Source organism: Caretta caretta, chromosome 3 (genome assembly GCF_965140235.1).
Source record: "Caretta caretta isolate rCarCar2 chromosome 3, rCarCar1.hap1, whole genome shotgun sequence".
Taxonomy (NCBI): domain Eukaryota; kingdom Metazoa; phylum Chordata; order Testudines; family Cheloniidae; genus Caretta; species Caretta caretta.
The window spans coordinates 42,949,356-42,969,614 of record NC_134208.1 but is presented as its reverse complement, the minus strand read 5'-3'; the positions used below and the strand labels follow the sequence as shown (position 1 = coordinate 42,969,614).

The 20,259-nt window shown below is 39.4% G+C and overlaps 1 protein-coding gene across 2 annotated transcripts in view; it reads left to right on the top strand.

Moving 5' to 3' along the window:
- The window catches only part of CSMD1 (CUB and Sushi multiple domains 1), a 1,991,107-nt gene that overhangs the window by 1,731,402 nt on the left and 239,446 nt on the right, over nucleotides 1–20,259 (top strand). For both annotated transcript variants that reach the window (XM_048845330.2, XM_048845329.2), the window contains exons 38-40: nucleotides 11,295–11,413; nucleotides 15,147–15,216; nucleotides 15,711–15,827. In XM_048845330.2, coding sequence (XP_048701287.2) covers nucleotides 11,295–11,413; nucleotides 15,147–15,216; nucleotides 15,711–15,827 — 306 coding nt within the window. The remainder of the gene's footprint in view (nucleotides 1–11,294; nucleotides 11,414–15,146; nucleotides 15,217–15,710; nucleotides 15,828–20,259) is intronic.

The window sequence follows — 20,259 nt, the reverse complement described above, 5'->3', positions numbered from 1 at the left end:
GGGATAGGATACAGAGGGACCTAGACAAATTGGAGGATTGGGCCAAAAGAAATCTGATGAGGTTCAATAAGGATAAGTGCAGGGTCCTGCACTTAGGACGGAAGAACCCAATGCACAGCTACAGACTAGGGACCGAATGGCTAGGCAGCAGTTCTGCGGAAAAGGACCTAGGGGTGACAGTGGACAAGAAGCTGGATATGAGTCAGCAGTGTGCCCTTGTTGCCAAGAAGGCCAATGGCATTTTGGGATGTATAAGTAGGGGCATAGCGAGCAGATCGAGGGACGTGATCGTCCCCCTCTATTCAACATTGGTGAGGCCTCACCTGGAGTACTGTGTCCAATTTTGGGCCCCACACTTCAAGAAGGATGTGGATAAATTGGAGAGAGTCCAGCGAAGGGCAACAAAAATGATTAGGGGTCTGGAACACATGACTTATGAGGAGAGGCTGAGGGAACTGGGATTGTTTAGTCTGCAGAAGAGAAGAATGAGGGGGGATTTGATAGCTGCTTTCAACTACCTGAGAGGTGGTTCCAGAGAGGATGGTTCTAGACTATTCTCAGTGGTGGAAGAGGACAGAACAAGGAGTAATGGTCTCAAGTTGCAGTGAGGGAGGTTTAGGTTGGATATTAGGAAAAACTTTTTCACTAGGAGGGTGGTGAAACACTGGAATGCGTTGCCTAGGGAGGTGGTGGAATCTCCTTCCTTAGAAGTTTTTTTAAGGTGAGGCTTGACAAAGCCCTGGCTGGGATGATTTAATTGGGGATTGGTCCTGCTTTTGAGCAGGGGGTTGGACTAGATGACCTCCTCTGGTCCCTTCCAACCCTGATATTCTATGATTCCATGATTCTAACTTGCTCTTAAAAATCTCCAGTGATGGAGATTCCACAACCTCCCTACGTAATTTATTCTATTTCTTAACCACTGTGACAGTTAGGAAGTTTTCCCTAATGTCCAACTTACACCTCCCTTGCTGCAATTTAAGCCCATTGCTTTTTTTCCTATCCTCAGAGGTTAAGAAAAACAATTTTTCTCCCTCCTCCTTGTAACAACCTTTTATGTACTTGAAAACTGTTATCATCCCCCCCTCCCACATCTTCTCTTTTTCCAGACTAAACAAACCAAATTTTTTCAATCTTCCCTCAGAGGTCATGTTTTCTAGACCTTTCATCATTTTTGTCGCACTTCTCTGGACTCTCTCCAATTTGTCCACATCCTTCCTGAAAAGTGGCACCCAGAACTGGACACAGTACTCCAGTAGAGGCCTAATCAGCGCAGAGTAGAGTGGAAGACTTACTCCTCGTGTCTTGCTAACAACATTCCTGCTAATAAGCCCCCAGAATGAAAGAGAAGAAATAAGGTGGGGGAAGACAAAGGACACACAAAAGAGGGCATGCCACACAGAAGATGGTGATGGTGGCAGCCATGATAACATTCTCTTCTTTAAGCCAACTCTTCCTCTAGCCATTTTAATCTCCCCCGAAATCTCTTTTTCTTTTGAGGACCCCAAAAAGAGGTGATAGGCAGAATAGTACTTTGTCCACAAATTAGGTCTAATTGATGACACACCACCAATTTTGGTTGGTTAATTTCCAATTCCATTCTCCTTTGTTTGCCAGTCTTGATTTCAACACAGTCCTTAGGTGATATCAGTAAAGTTTTTATCTGGACTAATTAAGTTTTTCTGTCTCCTTTTCATATCCCTTCTGTCATTTATTGTTAAAGGTGGTAACATTTTATGAACTGTTACCCACTTTCCAGTAATTGAGCGCACAAGTTGAATAGGACTGCTATATTCCAATTACTACATTAGGTGTCTTTATTAGTTTTGTTCTCCACATCTTGATTTTACATTCCCTCCTTTACCCTTCCCTTTTCTTCTTAGTGTAATGCCATCTTGACTAGTCTACCCAGTCTGTCCCATAGAGGATTGGTTTCTCTTCTGTTGAGATGGAGACCATCCAAACTGTGAACCCACTATCCCCATGAAGTGGACCAATGTTCCACAATACCAAAACTGTCTACCTTACACTAATTATGAAGCCAGTCATTTATGTCCAAAATCTTATGCCTTCTGTTTTCCTTTGATCACAAGAAAGGAAAGATCTCTGAGAAGATCACTTGGAGATTCTACTCCTTCTGAATTCTCTGAAGTCATCTATTAACTGTCAGTTATCCTGTGAAGCATCATTTTTAGTGTCAAGATCCACCATGACCAATGGATCCTTGCCTACCATCTTCAGAATCCTGTCCAATCTAAAAGTCACTCATCTTGTGTCTTGGCTCTGGCAATACAGCAGACCGTCCTACTGCCTGCTTTCTCTTGAAGAGCATTCTTTCCATTCTTCCGAAGATAGTTTGTCTTCCTTGGATAAGTGGAGATCTCTTTGTTGGCATGTTGGATTTTCTTATGAGTTGGAGTGAGCAGCCATCTAGCGGTGTGTACCATACACCTCTCCATTCCGTTCAACAAGATAGATCTTCAGATATATTTTCTGCAGTTTCCATGCCAAGGACCTGCTAAATATTGGACATGTTTAGCTGTGTGGAATTTCTCCTGATCTTTTTGCCTCTGGTAGTCACAGTCCACACATCCTCATCTGCCTCCAGCCTGGTAGAATTCTACCTTGTCCTCTTGCCTCTGGCGACTGCAAACTGTCAAGTTGCCTCTAATTTACTCTCTCTTTCTCTGATTCGTCGTTGTCCAGTTTCTTCTTCCTTGAACCTGGGGTGCTGATGCTTCCTGAATCTGGTTGTACAAGACCTGCTCAGCTTCTGAGGCTTCATAGTGTCTGTACTTGTCTTTTCTTCCAGCACCGCCACTGACTTGCACTTTTCTTCCAGCACAAGAATCTTTTCTTCCAGCACAACCACTGACTTGCACTTCATACATAGGAAGTCCCTTCTGGCGTATGACAGGAAAGAAAACATAGCACATTTGTTGCAGGTCACAACCAATGATTCATCACTGTCCATCATAGTATTGGATGTAGAACTGAACCTAGAAAGAGATCCTCTCATATTCCTTCTGAAACTTCCCTGTTTGCCTATCTTGTTCACTTGGTCAGGAGTTTGCCTGGCAACTAGCTTATATTAAGCCTTCCTTCTCAGTTCTACCCCCTTGCTAACAGGGAGGGCTTAACTACTCAGACTTCAAACACAGAGGCTGATCAAAACCTTAAGGGTCCTAATCACCCCCTCCTGTGAGACACAGACAAATAGGTCTGTCTCGCCTGGCCTGTTCAGAGGCCCCCAGCCCAGTTACACAACCTTCACAGAAAGCAAACAAATGACAGACCAAAGACACCACTCAGAAAGTCCTTCTACTTCCAAGACCACAGTCCACAGCTATGTCTTCCAAAATTCCTGTTTGCTACTCCTGTTTGCCTACCCAAATGGTTAGTTATGTATCTCAATTACTATAAATGGGCAAAAACTATCATTCATTCAGGAGAAGAGAGAGAGAGACAAATAAAGTGAATTAATATAACTTGCCAAATACTTCCTTTGTGTATGATTCCTGCTACTTAAATATCTGCACTTGTCCCCAGTTTAGTTCAATGTAGAGAAAAATTAAACTAAAATGAATCACAATTCAGAGCCCTGATTTGTTTTTTAACAGAACATATTAGCCAAAAAAGACCAAAGAAGCCTGTTTTATTTTGTTTTATTGTACTTGTTTTACTGACCCTTCCAATTTGTTTTTGTACACTTCTTGTTCGATCTATGCATGCTGCTTTCAGTGTGCACTGAGCCTTAAGACACCATGAAACATCCTTGAAGAACCAAACTATGGTTTGAAATTTTCAAGCCTGAAGGCATTATTAAAATAGAACTATAAGAAATTGATGCAAGGCTTCAGGGAGAAACCCTCTGGTGGAGCCCTCTCAGGGAACTATCTGCAGCAAGTACAAGTGAGAGAGGGGGTGATGAGACCACACTGGGACTACTCAAGACCCACAGGACACAGAACTGTGAAGGGGAGACCACCCCACTTTCGGGGGAACCAGGCTCCATGTGATCTCCACTCTATCCTTCAGTTCTATTATCTTGGGAATCAGAGACACTCCAGGGCAGAATTAGCCCAGGAGCATAGATTTATCTGGAAGGATCAAAGTGATTAACATATTGTCAGACACTGAGCTGCAAAAGATATGCTGTTCCACACAGGAGAAAGACTTCAGTATACCTAATAATTTATAAGCTTAAATAGGGTTAAACAGCAGCAGCAATTCTATGCTTTTCTTTCTACACTACCTCCCCATTGAATTTGAAGTCAGGTTCAAGGCTTTGGTCCTTACCTTCAAAGCTCTCCTAGCTACTTAAAGGACTGCCTCACTCAGTGTGAGCATGACCAACCATTACAACTGTGTTCCTCTGGAACAATGGCTATGTCAACTTCCATAGTGAGACTTCTGAGCACAGGAGAGAGCAGCTGGCCCAGAACTATGAACTCTTTTATGGAAAATATTAGAATGACCCAAATCTTACTAACTTCCTATCAGAGTGTAAAACCTACTTAGTCTTCTCCTTTCCTTAAACTGTAAAATAAATAAGAGTTAAACTAATTATATTTTAAAACTACAATCTTTCTGGCTAGAAGTGACTAGAGAGAAATAAAGAACCTCCTTGTGTATATGTTTGGCTTTGTAAGGCATTCATATGCTTTGGTGATGAGTGGTAGATAAATAGATAGCTAGGGGCATAAGGCTAAAACCTTGTCTGTATCAAAAATGGTAAATAGCATTATCTGAAGCGCAATTATATTTTTGTAGAAAGACTGAGTTCTCAGTGGATAATTTGAGATATTGTTGCATGATGAACCATCTGGAACAACAGACTCCAAAATGTCACATATCACAGTAAGGCCAAATATCTTGTAATTTCTGCACTAAACATTCTGTCAAGTCACACTTAACTGTCACCAAATGGGTTAGATTCCACTAGAAAGTGTAAGAGCTGTAGCATTTAGTGGCATTTAGCATGCAAGTCAGTGAAGTGAAGACTATACAGTACCACTGCCAAAAAAGCATCATTTGACTGGCCGTTCTTTGAAAGATATGCCAGAAAATGCTGAAACCCATTCTCACGCAGTGTAAAAGTTCCATTCTGCTCTGTTTTCTCCCCATGGCACTCTGATACAATTAAATCAAATAAAGAAAATATTAAACTTCCTTCAGTTATACATAGATCACTTTATGATTATTATCCAAGCTAATTCCTCTTTGACTTTAATGAAAGTTGTTTAAATTCATTTAATGTGAAAGTGTTTGATTGGCTATATACCTGAGGAGTCTTGTCTCCATTTTTTATTCTATCATGTATATGGTATAATACACACTTATTAAATGTATTCCTATTTGAGAAAATAGGTGTGAATAACTGAAGCATAAGACTAAGACTTCCCACACTGTTTATAAACCATTCCCCATTTGCAGGATCTTTTTACACAAATGCAGAAAACATGCCCAGATTTTCCTGTGCAGTTTGGAGAATACCAAGATTCTTTATAGTGACAGTCCATAGCATAGAACACAGAAACTATTATAGTAATATTTGTTTGCTGCTTGTTTATAGGGTTTTGTATTGGTTTGTTTGTTTTCAGATACACATATGTATCTTATAGCAGAATTGAGTCTTAGTATTAAAATAAGAAAAGAAAGAAAAAGGAAAAAAAAAACCTTTGAAAAATGAATGCTGTACATGTTCTGTCCTAAAACAAATTAAGCTGTTCCCACAAATGTATGTGTTTCACATAAACTAAGCTTTGCACATAAAATAGGCAATATTAAAATACACTATGAGCCTGGCTTCAATTGGCAAGGGTCATGCTGGGTCAGTGACTTGAGCCTTTTTTTTTAATTTGTTTTGGAGGATGCCATCTTGTTCACCAGAATTGCAGCTTTTAGTTAAAAAAGAGAGAGAAAACCTACATCTCCAAGTCCCTTTGTGAAGAAAACTAAAAACATGAAGCAAGTGTAACCAATGAAATAATGTGTGCACTGCCCTGTTCATCTTGATGGGGCCTTAGCTCAGATGGCAATTTGAATGTCAATATTGTTGATGATTTCACTGCTGGTCTAAGCATATAAGAAAGGATCATATCATATAAAAGTGGCAGCTCATTTTAGTGCCATGATTGGGTGTCACTCTAGGAGAATACCAACACTCCCACCCTCCCACACACACACTCTGAGCCGTGGAGCCAAATGGTCAGAGAGGAGAAGCATCTGAGCCCCATTAAGAGGGAGTGAATCCTGTCGAGTATAGTGTGACGTTCAAGTCTTCCATCCCCATGCCAATCAACCCAAGGTCCTCCAGGTTGGAAGTCTGGTAGTGAATGGAGCTAGGTGAATTTTTTTGTTTTCTTTTGGCAAATAATAAATTTGCTAAAAAATGTTAGGAGACCAAACCTATTCTCAAATTCAGGTTGAATTCAGTGAATAGTTGAAGGGGAAAATAAATGTGAACTGTCAAAATGGTTCATTTTGACATCTCATTTTGAATTAACACTGCAAAATGTTTCATTCAACTCAAATGAAATGTTTTGGTTTTAGTGAGGAAAGTTTCCTCTGTGAAAACCCCTTCTACTGGAGGGTCTCTGAAGACTCAGGCTGACCATTGCAGGAGTTATATTTAGGACCCTACCAAATTCACGATCCATTTTGGTCAATTTCACAGTCATAGGATTCTGAAAATTGTAGATTTCATTATTTCAGATATTTAAATCTGAAATCTCATGGTGTTGTAACTGTAGGCTTCCTGACGCAAAAAGGGATAGGGGGTTTGCAAGGTTATTGTGTGTGGGGGGGTCACAGTATTGCCACCCTTACTTCTGCACTGCTATGGGTGATGGCACTGCCTTCAGCGCTGGGCAGCCGGAGAGCTGTGGCTGCTGGCCAAGAGCCCAGCTCTGAAGGCAGCACCACCATGAGCAGCAGCACAGAAGTAAGGATGGCATGATATGGTATTGTCATCCAGCTATCCAGCTCTGAAGGCAGCACAGAAGAAAGGGTGGCAATACCACGACCACCCCTACAATAACCTTGCAACCCCCCCAGTACCTTCTTTGGGTCAGGACCACCGGGTCCCCTGGTTTGAGAAACGCTGGTGAAATCTGTATAGTACAGGGTAAAAGTACACAAAAGACCAGATTTCACAGGTGAGACCAGATTTCATGGTCTGTGACACGTTTTTTCACAGCCATGAAGTTGGTAGGGCCCTAGTTGTATTCAATTTTTATTATCTGGCTTTTCTTCCCAACCTTGAAACATTTTTAATGAGTTTCTGACTTCATCACGTGACTCTGGGAGCAGCGGTCTAAGGCAACTACCTGTGCTACATGTGCCTCAATTTTTCCGGGTGCACTGAGGGGGAACAAATCTTGAGGGGCCCAGCTGAGTGCATGATTATATTATGAACTTATGTGCAACCTACTGTGAATGAAAAGGAGTACTTGTGGTACCTTAGAGACTAACAAATTTATTTGAGCATTAGCTTTTGTGAGCTACAGCTCACTTCATTGGATGCATGCGGTGGAAAATACAGGGGGAAGATTTATATACACATGAGAACATGAAACGATGGGTGTTGCCATACACACTGTAACAAGAGTGATCAGGTAAGGTGAGCTATTACCAGCAGGAGAGCGGGGTGGGGGACATGTTTTGTAGTGGTAATCAAGGTGGGCCATTTCCAGCAGTTGACAAGAACGTGTGAGGAACAGTGTGGGGGGAGGAGGGAAATAAACATGGGGAAATAGTTTTACTTTGTGTAATGACACATCCACTCCCAGGCTTTATTCAAGCCTAAGTTAATTGTATCCAGTTTGCAAATTAATTCCAATTCAGCAGTCTCTCGTTGGAGTCTGTTTTTGAAGTTTTTTTGTTGAAGAATTGCCACTTTTAGGTCTGTAATCGAGTGACCAAAGAGATTGAAGTGTTCTCCGACTCGTTTTTGAATGTTATAATTCTTGACGTCTGATTTGTGTCCATTGATTCTTTTATGTAGAGACTGTCCAGTTTGGCCAATGTACATGGCAGAGGGGCATTGCTGGCACATGATGACATATATCACATTGGTAGATGTGCAGGTGAACGAGCCTCTGGTAGTGTGGCTGATGTGATTACGCCCTATGATGGTGTCCCCTGAATAGATATGTGGACACAGTTGGCAACGGGCTTTGTTGCAAGGATAGGTTCCTGGGTTAGTGGTTCTGTTGTGTGGTGTGTGGTGGCTGGTGAGTATTTGCTTCAGGTGTGGGGGCTGTCTGTAGGCATGGACTGGCATCTCTCAAACTCCACACTGCATTGACACTTTTAGGAGGAAGAAAAAGCAGAAACACATCCTACTTTAAAATTGATTTAATTTACTGTAACATATAAAACCGTAAAAATACTAGGCACAACTAGGCACAAAGTGAAATCAAACTAGTTAGAGACTTAAAGGGTAACAAGAAAACATTCTATAACTATATTAGAAGCAAGAGGAAGACCAAGGACAGAATAGGCCTTTTTCTCAGTGAAGGGGGGAAAACAATTGCCATTTCCACATTTTCTGTAGAAGTGCAAATTGATTTTTTTGTTTCAGTTTTCACCAAAAAGATTAATAGTGATTAGATATCTAACATAGTGAATGCCAGTGAAAATGAGGTAGGATCTTAGTCTAAAATAGGGAAAGAACAAGTTAGATATTACTTAGACAAGTTAGATGTCTTCAAGTCACCAGGGCCTGATTAAATACATCCTAGAATACTTAAGGAGATGACTGAGGAGATATATGAGGAGATATATGAGCTATTACCGATTATGTCTGAAAAGTCATGGAAGACCGGAGAGATTCCAGAGGACTAGAAAACGGCAAATATCGTGTCAAGCTATAAAAATGGAAATAAGGACAACCCAGGGAATTACAGGCCAATCATCTTAACTTCAGTACCTGGAAAGATAATGGTGCAAATAATTAAGCAATAAGTGTACAAACACTTAGGAGAAATAAGGTGATCACTCACAGTCAGCATGGATTTGTCAAGAACAAATGGTGTCAAACCAACCTAATAGCTTCATTTGACAGGGTAACGAGCCTTGTAGATAAGGGGAAAGTGGTAGATGTGGTATATTTTGACTTTTGTAACACTTTTGATATTGTCTCACATAACCTTCTCATAAACAAACTAGGGGAATAGAACCTAGACAGAGCTCCTGTTGGGTGGGTGCATAACTGGTTGGAAAACCATTCCCAGAGAGTAGCTATCACTGGTTCACAGTCATGATGTAAGGGCATGAGTGGGGTCCCACAAGGATCAGTTCTGAGTCCAGTTCTGTTCAATACCTTCATCAATGGTTTAGATAATGACAGAGAGAGCATACTTATAAAGTTTGTGGATGATACCAAGTTGGGAGGTGTTGCAAGTGCCTTGGAGGATAGGATTAAAATTCAAAATGATCTGGACAAACTGGAGAAATGGTGTGAAGTGAATAGAATGAAATTCAATAAGGATAAATGCAAAGTTCTCCACTTAGGAAGGAACAATCAGTTGCAAACATACAAAAGCGGAAATGACTGTCTACTCAGAACTATTGCAGAAAGAGATTTGGGGTTCATAATGGATCAGAAGCTAAATATGAGTGAACAATGTAACACTGTTGAAAAAAAACAGACATCATTCTGGGATGTATTAGCAGGAGTGTTGTAGGCAAAACATAAGAAGTAATTCTTTTGCTCTCCTCCACCCTGATTAGGCATAAACTGGACTATTGTGTCCAGTTCTGGGTGCCACATTTCAGGAAAGATGTGGACAGATTGGAGAGAGTCCAGAGAAGAGCAACAAAAATGATTAAAGGTCTAGAAAACATGACCTATGAGGGAAGATTGAAAAAATTGAGTTTGTTTAGTCTGGAAAAAGAGAAGACTAAGAGGGGATATAATAGTTTTCAGGTGTAAGATAGATTGTTACAAGGAGGGAGAAAAATTGTTCTCGTTAACCTCTGAGGATAAAACAGGGAACAATGTGGGGCTTAAATTACAGCAAAGACAGTTTAAGTTGGACATTAGGAAAAGCTTCCTAACTGTCAGGTAGTTAAGCACTGGAATAAATTGCCTAGGAGGTTGTGGAATCTCCATCATTGGAGATTTTTCAGAGCAGGTTAGACAAACACCTGTCAGGAATGATCAATTTTAGGATTTGATGGCTCAGTGGACAGCACACAAGACTGGCTTTGAAAGGCAAAGAGGAATTGTTTCTTTATACTCCCTACAGCTTCCATTAAGTCTTAAGCTATGCTGAGCTGTTCCAAGTGCTCCATGCTGCCTCTATGTGGGAAGTCGCATTTTACTTCCTGTGAAAAGGTGTTGGTTTTGCTTGTTTATTTTAAATCTACTTTGCTTAGATAGCCAATGAAGTTGACTCGTAATTGTTTCTTGGTAACAGATTTGTGTGTGAAAGGAACAAACAGAATTGAGGTTCTAAATGTGCTGAGGGAGCTTCATTGTGCCCTTATGGTTAGTGAAATCAAGTTGGGAGATACTGGGCCTATTATTTTAGATTCTTTGTTTCCCACAGGAAAAGCAATATTTTCTCTCAAATGAATGACGGTTTAGACATGTCCTCTGCATCTTCCAAGGTTACTGATCTGCTGATTATCGTTCTGACTCTAAGCATCCTGTACTGGTGAAGATTATCGACCAGATTGTGATGGAGCAATTTTGATGTTATCTGGAGTCCTCAGATTTTATGAATTCCTTTCAATCTCTCTTTCAGCTTTTGTATAGAACTGCAGTGTAACTAGTCCTTGTTGACTGATGACCTCCTAGTGATGAACACTAGTGATTTGTTAGTCTGAGATTTTTTTTTGGATCTTCATCTCATCTGAGGTAGACCGTGTTGCTTGACCAGTTCTGTTTTTTTGTTTTTTTTTTCCTTTCCAGAAAGCAGAAGGATTGAAGGAAGTCTCCAAAGACAGGGCAGGATAACTTATGATTTAAAGTAATGGATAACTTTTAGTTAAAGGGTATATTTAATAATCCCATAGCAAAAAATGTTCCTGTGGTACACATTAGAATCTTTGCATATAAATATTGTCATTTGGATTTTGTGTGAAAATTCTGAGCACATTAATGATAGATTGAACATTTTAAGCACAATTAAGTTTAATATTAAAGAAATGAAATGTGATTTTTAACTAATTTGTAACTGTCTGTTTTCTGAAATACATTGTGAAGAACTCATAAACAGAATAGAGAAGAGTTTTCATTTACTTACCCATACCTTTTCAATCTTTGTATTTACATTTTTCAGCTGTAGGCCTTGCTGCTTGTCCAGAACCAATACTTCCTAGCAATGGCATCAAAATGGGAGATAGATATATGGTGAATGATGTTTTGTCTTTTCAGTGTGAGCCAGGATACACATTACAGGTACTCATTTTCTTTTTCTTCAAAACATAGCGTGTTATGGATTGTAATACAAAATTATAGATTTTAACTAAAGACTGTTGTCTAAGAGTAATGAATCCTCACCAGCTAGTAGCTAGAAACCATTTAAGATGGGTGGATAAACACAGCAATAGCTAAAATTTGTTCTCCAGTGAATAAATTTCTCATCAGACTGGCAGTGTTAACAGAGAGACAGATGATTAAAAGGATATGGAGACTGAAATGCATTCTCTCACTTCTAGAAGTGGTTCCTCTAAGTCAGTGTTTCCCAAACTTGGGACGCCACTTATGCAGGGAAAGACCCTGGCGGGCCTGGCCGATTTGTTTACCTGCCGCGTCCGCAGGTTCTGCTAATCGCGGCTCCCACTGTCCGCAGTTCGCTGTGCCTGGCCAATGGGGGCTGCGGGAAGCAGCAGCCAATATGTCCCTTGGCACGTGCCACAAGCGGCGTCTCAAGTTTGGGAACCAGTGCTCTACATGAAATTTGAGGGACATTGATGGGAATATATAGTACGAATCTCAGTGATATTCATAACAACAACAAGGAGTCCAGCGGCACCTTAAAGACTAACAGGTTTATTTGGGCATAAGCTTTTGTGGGTAAAAAACCACTTCTTCAGATGCATGGAGTGAAAATTACAGGTGCAGGCATTATATACTGACACATAAAGAGAAGGGAGTTACCTCACAAGTGGAGAACCAGTGTTGACAGGGCCAATTTGATCAGGGTGGATGTAGTCCACTCCCAGTAATTGATGAGGTGTCAATTCCAGGAGAGGCAAAGCTTCTTTTGTAATGAGCCAGCCATTTGCCTGTGACAGTTACATGTCAATCCCGGACTGAAGTTTCTTTCCTTGTCTTAATGGATCCTAATGTGTAGTTACTCTTCTGGTTCCTAATTATTTTGCTTAGTAAGGCAAACAAATTCAGATCAATACATATAGTATTAGGAAATACAATTACATATTCATAATTAAGAGCTGTATTCATTAGGAAATGAGCTATGTGATACCTAAGCATGAATAATCTATTTATATCCCTCTCTCTGAGGCTGAAAAAAGTCTGTTGTGGTTAATTCAGTTCTTTCTCCCAGTTTGTAGTCTTGGTTTGCTCAGTTGCAGTTGTCCTGTTATGGTGATGAGGGATTTCATAATCAGAAGTTCCTTTACAATACCATGATATATTCTCCCCTAAGTACACATTTATTTTTGACCTGTCTTATTTCCATATAAATTCAGAACTCAACTCAACCTTTACTTTGGAGTCAGGGTTGCCTCCATATACTGTGACACTTTCCAGGATGCATATAATAGCTGTTTACAGTCTTTTCCTGCAGAATCCTATAGGAAAGATCTGAATACTTTTCAGAACTGTTGAAATTGCTATTAAAATGTACTGATTCTGCCCCAACAGAGCATTTAAATTTTTATGCATCTCAATATGTCTTTCTCAGGCAGATACCAGCAATGGACTTATAACTCAGCTAGGACAATTGCTTGAACTGAATAAGGGTTCAAAATACTTACAAAAATAAAGCTTTTAAAAGGCATAATTGGCCAGAGTTTTAAAAGGTGTTAATCAGTGTAGCTCCCCTGGATCCAATGGAACTATGTCAATTTAAATCAACTGTAGATCTGCCCCAAATTCTTCAGGCATAATTTTCACATCTGTCAGTTTACTTTGGTTTTCATTAGGCTTTAGAAGGAAAGCAACAGAGCTCAAACCAACTACCTGCAGTTGCATATGGGAAGTAAGTCTAAAACGGTGAAAGGGAATGTGTGGGCCAAGAAGGGGGAATTTAAAGCAGTGGAATCGTGTTGTGGAGTGGACCTATGGGACAGAGAGAATATAACTTTTGTTTATTCTTCAGAGGGGCTTTTACAGGCCATATAATTGCTTCCTGAATGTACTCGTTAAGTGCAGAGATAGTTGTTAGTTCTCAGTCTTGTTACAAACTTATCCATCGCAGAAATCAGAATTGTGTGTGGTGGTGGGGTTGGGCTCAGGATAGAGCTCTACAGAAGTGGTTTGTTCTAGAGCTAGTTCAATTATTTTAAAATATTTTAGATGAAAAAGCAAATATTTTCATGGGATCTTTGATTAAATGTTCATTTTTTTTTCAATGAAAAACCAAAAAATTAAAATTATTCAGTAAAAATATTTGCTGAAAACCTTTTATTTTTAAATTTAAAATGGGTTTTTGTTTGAAATATATATATATACATATATATATTGGAGGAGGGGGGAAATTTTGAGGAAAACTGGAAAAAATCTATTTCCCTGCCCCTCCCATCATATTTTTCAATGAGTTCTAGTTTGTTTCTAAATGTTTAACAGTCCAAACAAAAACTAATGAGTTTACAGTATAATTCAAATAAAGTACTAGAAAAATAATTAAAAAACAAAAACTTCCCTACTCTATATAGTCTCCAGGCAGTCTGAGAAATTCATATTTTTGTAAACAAAATAGCAAATTTCACTGAAGAACGTGAATCACATAAAGTGTTCTTTAACATATACTTTGCACATTCTTTCTTTGTTACTGTCTGCAACTTTAGAAACCTAAATACCTTTGAAAATCTGGCTCCTAGGCCCTGATTCAGAAAAGTACTAAAACATCAACATTAATGGGATTTAACTTTATGCTCACTTTTAAGCACATGCATAAGTGTTTTTCTCAATATGGACAGGATTACTCATATGCTTGAAGTAAAGCAAGTATTGAAGTGGTTTTCTCATTTATTGATTCAGAAGTTTCATGATTCTGTGATTTCCTGGTTTACTGCTGAGAACCGTGGTATTGCAATGTAGTACTTGAGGCATCCCAACCACTGATGAGGCTCATTTATCTGGAATCAAAGATTTTCTTTTTAAATATTTTTGATCATTCTTTGAAAATTATTATGAAAACTTGGAAAAACAACTTAAGTGTGAGCATAAATGCTCTGAGTCACTGCAGGAAAATAATTCTGGTGAAAATAAATAGCTTTAATTCTAAGTGGTTTGCCACCTTAATTTCTCACTTTTTTGCATTTTAGTTTAAATTAACAATGTTAAATATATTATTGGTAGGACTGCTGTTTCATGAAAGCATATTGGTTTTGATTAAATTTATGTTAAGATCTCCTGTCCAGGATATATGAGAGAGATACCCATATCACAGCTGACAGCACATGATGGACATTCTGGTACATTTATGCTGCAATAGGTACATTTTACACCTGCATGGAGCAGTGGAGAGACCACTGCAAAATCCCAATCTCCTTCTCTGCTCCAGGAATACCAAAATAACATGCTCCCCTTTGTTCAGGACAAACCATTAACTCACAATATAGTGCTGTGTGGGAAATCAGGACAACAGAAATAACTTATCTTAATCATGTTGAACATTTTCTATTTCAAATTGAGGCACCTCTGATCATAATTTTTTTTTTTTAGAATGTGAATCAAGAACTATTTCCCATATTTAAAAAGAATTCTAATTATTGCTGAAGACTTTTTTCCCACCTTAATTAGAAAACATTAGTGGAGAAAAATTGTCAAACTTTTATTATCAGCACCTCAGTGTTTCCCTTTTAAAATCATTACGTTCAATCACCAATGGGGAGGTGCACACACACACGACAGTTACAATCATTGTATTACAAAAGTCCTCATAATGAATGTGTGCATTTTGATTTAGGGTTTTTTTTGTTTTTTTTTCCCCCCCAAACAGGGCCGTTCTCATATTTCTTGTATGCCTGGAACAGTTCGCCGTTGGAACTATCCATCTCCCCTCTGCATTGGTATGAATGCATATTTTATAAGTATGTTGTTATGACTAACACAGGCATAAGATACTATTGGCTTTGGAAAGAGACATGCAGTGACATGTTTACTCCACTCTGTGAATGATATGCCTCCTTCATTTCTTTAGCTCTTCACAAGTTAGTGAGAACTTCTTTCTCATTTTCCACATCTGCTCTTAAAATATATTCCTTTTCTGGATACCTACTCAGAGTATGATTTTAAATTTCTCTATCAGATCAGCAAAAGCAGTTCTTGATGTTAAAAGATATTTGTAACATAAATGTGGGAGCTATAAGGGGACCAGCATAAAGGCTGCCTCCTCTCCTTTCTTACACTACATGACATTTTTGTTTATACTGTATATTGGATCTTTGGAATCACATTCTGTTTAAAGAGAGTGTGGGGGAGATAATTGTTGGGTAATGTAGTTCAGAGTTTTAGTATTAATTATTATTAAAACAGAAACTGACTTTAATTTTCTGCCTAATAGCTAGGTGTGGTGGAACACTGACAAATATGGGTGGAGTGATCCTGAGCCCAGGTTTTCCTGGAAATTACCCTAGTAACTTAGATTGCACATGGAAGATCTTATTGCCTATTGGATACGGTAAGTAAACATACATGAATGTGCACACAGCAGTGAAATGAGGACAGACACATATATGAATTTTAAGCAGCAGGCCAAAACTTTTATTAAAACGTAAATACCAGGAAGGGTGTTACCCACCCATCATCCATATTCTCCTATATCAGACATTTCATTGATTCCAGTGCGGTGATTACAGGGCTCAACCATATAACCCATAACTTGGGGTAGGCGCCCATGAGCTTCCTGTGAGTCCTAGCTGTGACAGATTTCTGTTACCAATCTCCCTGAGGCATCAGGTGATCAGGCTGAGGTCGCAGGATCATTTGGGGAGGAGATGACAGAACACACCAAGTGTCTACATTTTAAAGCTTTATTAATAAAATAATAAAAAAAACAGTGGAGAGTGCTGGGGAGGGGGTTCCCCACATCACTCAGAAGAAGGAAGAACGCGTTAGTGCTCCAAGCTCTAACCCACTTTCATACTCACACACGCACTACCCAAGCCTGGGTGTAATGTAAGAAGAAGAGGAGGGGAGGGGTGGACGAGAGTTCTTGTCCTGTGCACGGGTCCGCTGCCAATCTCCAATTTGCCCCTCCAATTTGCCAATCTCCAATTTGCTTCAGGTCTCGGGATGGTTTTAAACCTTAGGGTCCTTTGGGGGCATCTCGGTCTGGGACTTCTGTCCCCCCAACCCCCTGTGCTCTTTGTACCGGTCCGAGCCGGCCTTTCATGGCTTCTTCGGTTTTCCCAAAACATCCTGGCTTTAGGGACACTACATCAGTTGTTTCTCCCCTCGTCGGCCTTCACTGGCTTGCTCGTTTTTGCAGCCGCTGCGTATTTATGCAGTTGAATCTTCTTTTCTCACATCTGGTCAGAGTTGGAATCCATCCCTCCCCACCCCCCATCTTTCTTGGCAGGCCGCCGAGCGTCGGTTGTGTGCTCTGGCCTTGAGCTGGAGCCAGCGTCTTATCTTTGGGCCGAGCTAGCCGAAGTGTTGAGTTAACTCGTTCTCTGCTCTCTTCCTCTTTCCCCCTTTGGCCTCTCACAGCCTGCAAAGGAATCTTCCAGTCCCCATTCACACTTTTGACCCTCCCCAAAATGCTTTGTGATGCTTGCAACAGCGTTAGCAACATGCAGTGCTGATCTGCCTTTCCAGGGAACCCCCTGAGGGGGGGACGTGGGGGTGTGACACTACCACCACCACCATCCCCACTGCAAGGAGGACAGAGGGTGAAGCAGCGTGAGGACCTTGGCCTATGAGGGCCACAAAGTCTGACCTCAGCCCGCAAGGGCCACAAGGTCTCACCCTATCCTATGAGCCCAAGGCTCACCACCAAATCCCTGGGAGCCATTCATTTTATCCTTTTAACCGCACTGGAAACTGTCTGCAAGTTGTGACAAATTAACAACTCAACCAAGTACCTCAGTTAAGTAACAACCACTTTCATACATATACTGTTGCTTGAGGGTGCTACATGGAAGGCAGAAGACTTCCTGGTTCTCTGTCAATTGGCTCATAGGAGAAAAAATTCCTTCCTGACCCCCAAAGAGGTGAACAGCTAAACCCACAGCATCTGTCAGGCTGGATTCCCTGTTCAGCGTGGGGCTGCTGGAAGGGAGCCAAAAGAGACTCCTCATGCCCCCTGCTTCAGGTTAAATCCTGGGAGCTATCAAATGCTGGCCAATCAGTACCTCTCCCCAACAACTGGTCAGTGGGTGCTAGAGACTCCAAGGGTGTTCAGCAAGTGTGTCCCTCCTTGCTGCTGAGGATGTCCTCTTTCACTGCAAGGCCCCTCAGGTTCCCCCACCTGTTGAGGCAGATGTGTGGTATTTTGGAAAGAAACAATTTCAACACTTCAGCAGATTTCAGATTTATATGCAAGTAATCTGACTGCCAAAATAAATGATGGTTTGTCAAGTTGGAATTTCTTATACCCCTTACAAAACTGTGCAACAACACTGCAAATAATTATACACTGTCTTTTCAATTGAAAATGGTTTCAATTTATATTAAATCATTGACCACAGCAAACGTTAACTTAGAATGGTATTATCTGCAAATTCAGTCTTTCTCAGAAGCTGGATTCAAAGCAATTTAAATCTGCTGCATGGTGATGCATCAAATTAATTACAAAATGTAGCTTCTAATTCAGTTAGAGGTCTTTTATTTAAAATGCCCTTTCCCAATCCACCAACATAACTTCTTCATTTTTTATATTTATGAATAATGTTGCATAAGTTGCATGAATGTAGTGGACAGTAAGGCTGAAGTTCTGGTATCACATATTAGGTTGAAAAAGTCCTAAGCAATTGAAATCAAATTCCTCAAATAGCAACCACAGACTTGTTTACAGCCTTCTTGGGTTCACTAGTGTATTACAGATGTTGTTTTAGTGTCTGCCTCATCGAATAAATAATAATTAGGTTGGGGTGATGATCATGGATAATAAATGATTTATAACAGCACATATAAAAATATATCCCATATCATGATTAGAAATAAAAGGGAGATGAGGTTTCATGCTCTGAAACATGATGCCACGTAGTGAAAATTCAACACCAGTGCTAATTTAAAAAAAAAACAAAACACTATTAATTCATCATACCCTTGTATAGAAATTCATGTATGTTCTGCTTTTTCAGTTTGCCTTCATAACATGGTTTTATGTAACAATATATACTATTTACAGCAGATATATTATGCTAAACTAATTAGTTAGGTTAATCAATTTCAGTATTACATATCCTACTATCATTCTGAGCTCTAATGAATTTTGTTAAAAGTTTATCCACATAAAACAAAAATAGTGGCTGATCCTTGGCTGGTATTAATGGTCATATCTCTATTGACTTCAGAGGAGCGGTGCAGTTTGCACTAGCTGAGGACCTGCCCCTCGCTTTGTATGCTTTTTTAAAACTTTCTTTTTGTTGGGATAACAGTGTAAAGACTATTTTCTTTTGCATCATTTACACTGCGGTTTGTAAAGTCATTCTTAACCATTCACTTCTTAAACACTTGAGAAAAATGGTCATATATTACCTGGTAAATTTTTAATCAGAATCTTTATATCATGCTCCACTGTACTAGGCACTTTACAAATATACAGAAAATCACAGACTCTTGCCCAAAGGAGTTTACAATTTACAAGACAGGAATGTCTCCAATGGCCTCCCAATCCTGCAAACACTTTAACATAAGTAGTCTTACAGACATACAAAAACTGATTTGTAAGTCAAGCATCTTCTGAAAAATGAAGTGTTTCAGAAGCAAATATATTATATTCTTCAATATAGGAAGAAAGCTTTTTATATCAGGGACTCAAGCAATATTGAAAGAAAGCCAGTTGGAAAAAATACTTCAACAAAAATATTTATAATTCAATCAAAATATGTTAGTCTCTTTAGTTTCTAAGCCTTTCCCTGAACATTTATATCACTTTATAGAATGCTATATTATCAAATTTGCATTATTTTAATTTCTAAGATTATCAATAATGGATATTACTAGAGTGTAGGAATGAATCCTCCAGTGAAATGATTTCAAATGTCAACTCATAACCTCAGGAACCCCAGCCATCTTGTGTCACTGGCCCCAATGATTACGAATATATGTGCTCCTCTACTCTACTTTATCTTCTGTAACTTTTACTGAGAAGTTTCAACTGTCTCCCTATTACAGCATCTACTTCACATGACATCGTTCTCTTAAATTATACAGTTCCAGTAGGATCACAGTAGTAACTCTTGGAAATTGCAAAGACTACTACTGAAGTCTACGGTGGGCTTAGAAAAATAAATTAATAAAATTGAATATCCAGCTGGGGTTCACTTTTTTAAAAAAATTAAACATAGAAACAGGGAAATAATTATTTTCTGGTTTCTGGCTCACCATGTTCCCTTTCTAGAATAATCTTATCTCTAACTTTCTTTTAAAATTGGACCGTATATTGTACATGGTGAGCAAATATACAGTAGTAGGAAAGGAGATTGTAAGGGCTATAAAGCTGTTTGGTAAAATGAGTCAGAACTGCTCAATATTCTTGTAGATTGTTGTTAGCAATACTTATTAGTTTGTTTTCCCAAAGTAAAGGTGTTCACATAATTTGTAATATCAGTAGAAATAATCTAATAGAAAGCTTTCTCACCTTGCAAATCTTTGATTTATTCTGTCAGTACTTTTCACTGATTTGGTTAATATTCAACGATGAAACACAGTATATTATGGTCTTGCAGTAGTGAGACCATAGTTAAGATTGCATCAGATTTTCCACTTTATGGAGTCTGTACCATGGTCTCTCAGCTTTTTACAGAACTGTTTTTTGTAAACATGCCATGAGGAATTTGAACCAAATTTCAGCCACTAATTAATATGTGTGTGGAATGAGCTCCAAAGTGTATTTTGAAAGTTAGTTTTTTGTAGAAAACCTGGGAAAAGCCTGATTTCCGCCC